We start from the raw sequence: 2,500 nt of genomic DNA on the forward strand, positions 1-2,500 counted from the left end.
GGATCCCGATCCCGTTCCCGTTCCTGGCCGTTCACCTCCATCGCTACTTCCACCCTCGAAGAGAATGAACTCTTCCGACTCGTGTTCTGGCCGTCGGAGGGAATCACTGAGGGAGCTCACGAGTGCATTCGTGGCGCTAAACTCCTGTTCGTCCTCATCGTCCTCTTCCTCATCATCGTCCATCGCCGAGAAAGATCCGTTTGTAGTGCTGCCCTTGCCGGGCGATAGCAGCGGTTCTATCCAGGCCGCCTTGTACGGGACTATGTTGATGTGGTTCAAGCTGGCCAACGTCTTCACCTCTGCCAGATGTACCAGTACGTTCTGGATGGTGGTAGACCGGATTGTTACCTTCTTTACGGCGTACACGATACCATCCAGCTTGTTGCGAGCCCGGTATACCTTGCCGAATCCACCGCCAGCCAGGAAAGAAAGCTCCTCGAACTCCCGGTAGTACCGCGACCACTCGAGTCCCAGCGGTTGCTGTAGTGGCCAACAATCCTGTAGCAGAACCGGCAAATCCTGTCCTCGGGCGATGCTGACTAGGTGGTACAGGGCTTTCTGGTACTGGCTGCGCATCATTTCGAACTCTCCCATAGCGTAAGTTTCGTCGATTAGATTGACCGCGTGCAGCCGCTCGCAGATGGTGTTGTACAACTCCCGTGATCGGTCCACGTTCGGTTCCAGCATCGTACACAACTGCTGCAGTAAACTCTCCACCAGCAGGCTGACCGGAGCGGAGGCTTTCGTCGTAATCCGTGACTGCAGCGAACGGCCCACATCGTTCAGGTCGGCAGTGGAATTTGTGAATGTGGACAGTAGATTGCTGGAGCCTAAAAAGGTAAACCACGGTAAGTTCTGGGTTCTGGAGAGCTCTCGAAGGTTCTTTCTCTTTTTTTTACCCCTGCGCGTATCGAATTTGGTGATCGTTTCCAGGTTGCTCCAGTCCACATCCAGGTCCTCGTCCTCGTCCGAATCCATCGTCATCTCCACCACCATCGTGCTACCGGCAGGATTTTCTTAAGGATTTTCCCTAAATCACGCACGAAACACAAAATTAAAAAACACGTCCTGAAACCAAAACACAAGAAACATTTTTCGAACAACTTTTAGAACAGCAGAATGTCAAAACAAACTTACCTTTCTCTCACAAGAAAGTGTTGTAATCCGTTTGATTTTTGAATTTTTTTTAAAATTTCGGTACAAAAATGTGGTTTATCTAATAAAATTATCATAAATCATAATGATACCAAATATACATGAGCATACTGCTCATGAAAAGCACGATTTTTATATAAAATCAGAATTTTGTGCTAAAAATGTCCTGCTCGGCACTGTGTCGTTGTTTTGGTTCATGGTTTGAGGTTAGAGATCGACTTAAAAATCTAAAAACGCGAAATTCTGAACATTTTGGAATAATTTCGTGCGATTTCAGAGCAAATTATCATCATTAGTAATTACCGCAGCCATTCCCGTTGGTGAAAAGTGCCGAGACAGTGGAAAACCGTAGAAATCGATCCCCGTGTCCCGTCCCGTAATCCCGGAACATCCCGGTGCTGCCCGGTTCGAAAATGTTCCGTCGATCTTTGACCGTGTCCTACTCGCCGTTCCGGAATAATTATGTCACGCTGCCGGACAGCTACTACCGGATGCTCTCGAGCTACGTAAGTAGTTTTGCGGACGGAATGGGAGGAAGGAATTTGCTGAAACCGGCTACGGGATGGTTTATTTTTAGAAAAACGGCTGTCTCTGCCTCACCCACCGGATCGACACGTTCTACGTGTCCTGGGCCCCATACGGTGGTGGGGGCCTGCAGGAGAACCACATCGGACTTAACGCACAGGTCGCCACCTCGATGGGCCTGCGGGAGGGAGACGTGGTCATGGTGGCAATGATAATCGATGTTCGCTCGCTGAAACGGGTGGAGGTGAGCGCAGTCACCGAGAAGGACTGGGAGATGCTGGTAAGTGGTTGGCCGGTGACCGCGCGGGTCGAGAGTCATCATCGGGTGTTTCCTTTCTTTCCCAGGAACTAAGCAGTAACCGCATTCAGTCGATTCTGCTTGATCAAACGAGGATCGTCACGAAAGGACAGAACTTAGTTGTGTGGATCAACGATTCCATCAGCATCAAAATACGAATAAGTAATCGTCAAGCACGACGAGAAAGTGTATGAAACTTTCTGATCATTGTCTGTTTCTTTGCAGAATTTACAATACCCACACTACCCTTCGGAAGGCTGGAAAATGACACAGAACTGGTTGTGGAGCCATTTAAAAGGCTTCCCGGTTTGCCGAAGCAACCAGAGGCCCCGAAACTGACGCGCAGCAACACCAACCTTAACATAGCCGAGCTGGTGAGGCAGCGCAACATGGAACGAAAAAAGTCCCGTGAGCACATTGGTGCGCTCGAGAACGGATTCTCCGGTTCTTCTGCGCCTACTCAAGAGCCTATCGTGGGTTCACTGGATACAGTGAAAAAACGGCCCACCACTTGGCACAGAA

General features: G+C 49.8%; 2 protein-coding genes across 2 annotated transcripts in view; one reads left to right on the top strand and one right to left on the bottom strand.

Annotated features, from left to right (window-relative positions):
* The window catches only part of LOC125956405 (eukaryotic translation initiation factor 2-alpha kinase 1-like), a 2,384-nt gene extending 1,320 nt beyond the window's left edge, over positions 1-1,064 (bottom strand). The window contains exons 1-2 of the mRNA XM_049688231.1: positions 900-1,064; positions 1-830 (exon numbers count right to left, since the gene is read on the bottom strand). The exon at positions 1-830 is cut by the window's left edge and continues 1,320 nt beyond it. Of these exons, the coding sequence (XP_049544188.1) occupies positions 1-830; positions 900-996 (927 nt within the window). The 5' untranslated portion in view covers positions 997-1,064. The remainder of the gene's footprint in view (positions 831-899) is intronic.
* A 273-nt stretch (positions 1,065-1,337) lies between these two features.
* Positions 1,338-2,500, top strand: part of LOC125956404 (peroxisome biogenesis factor 1) — a 5,661-nt gene continuing 4,498 nt past the window's right edge. The window contains exons 1-5 of the mRNA XM_049688230.1: positions 1,338-1,361; positions 1,433-1,661; positions 1,733-1,960; positions 2,026-2,140; positions 2,204-2,500. The exon at positions 2,204-2,500 is cut by the window's right edge and continues 1,110 nt beyond it. Coding sequence (XP_049544187.1) covers positions 1,569-1,661; positions 1,733-1,960; positions 2,026-2,140; positions 2,204-2,500 — 733 coding nt within the window. The 5' untranslated portion in view covers positions 1,338-1,361; positions 1,433-1,568. The remainder of the gene's footprint in view (positions 1,362-1,432; positions 1,662-1,732; positions 1,961-2,025; positions 2,141-2,203) is intronic.

Source organism: Anopheles darlingi, chromosome 3 (genome assembly GCF_943734745.1).
Source record: "Anopheles darlingi chromosome 3, idAnoDarlMG_H_01, whole genome shotgun sequence".
Classification (NCBI taxonomy): domain Eukaryota; kingdom Metazoa; phylum Arthropoda; class Insecta; order Diptera; family Culicidae; genus Anopheles; species Anopheles darlingi.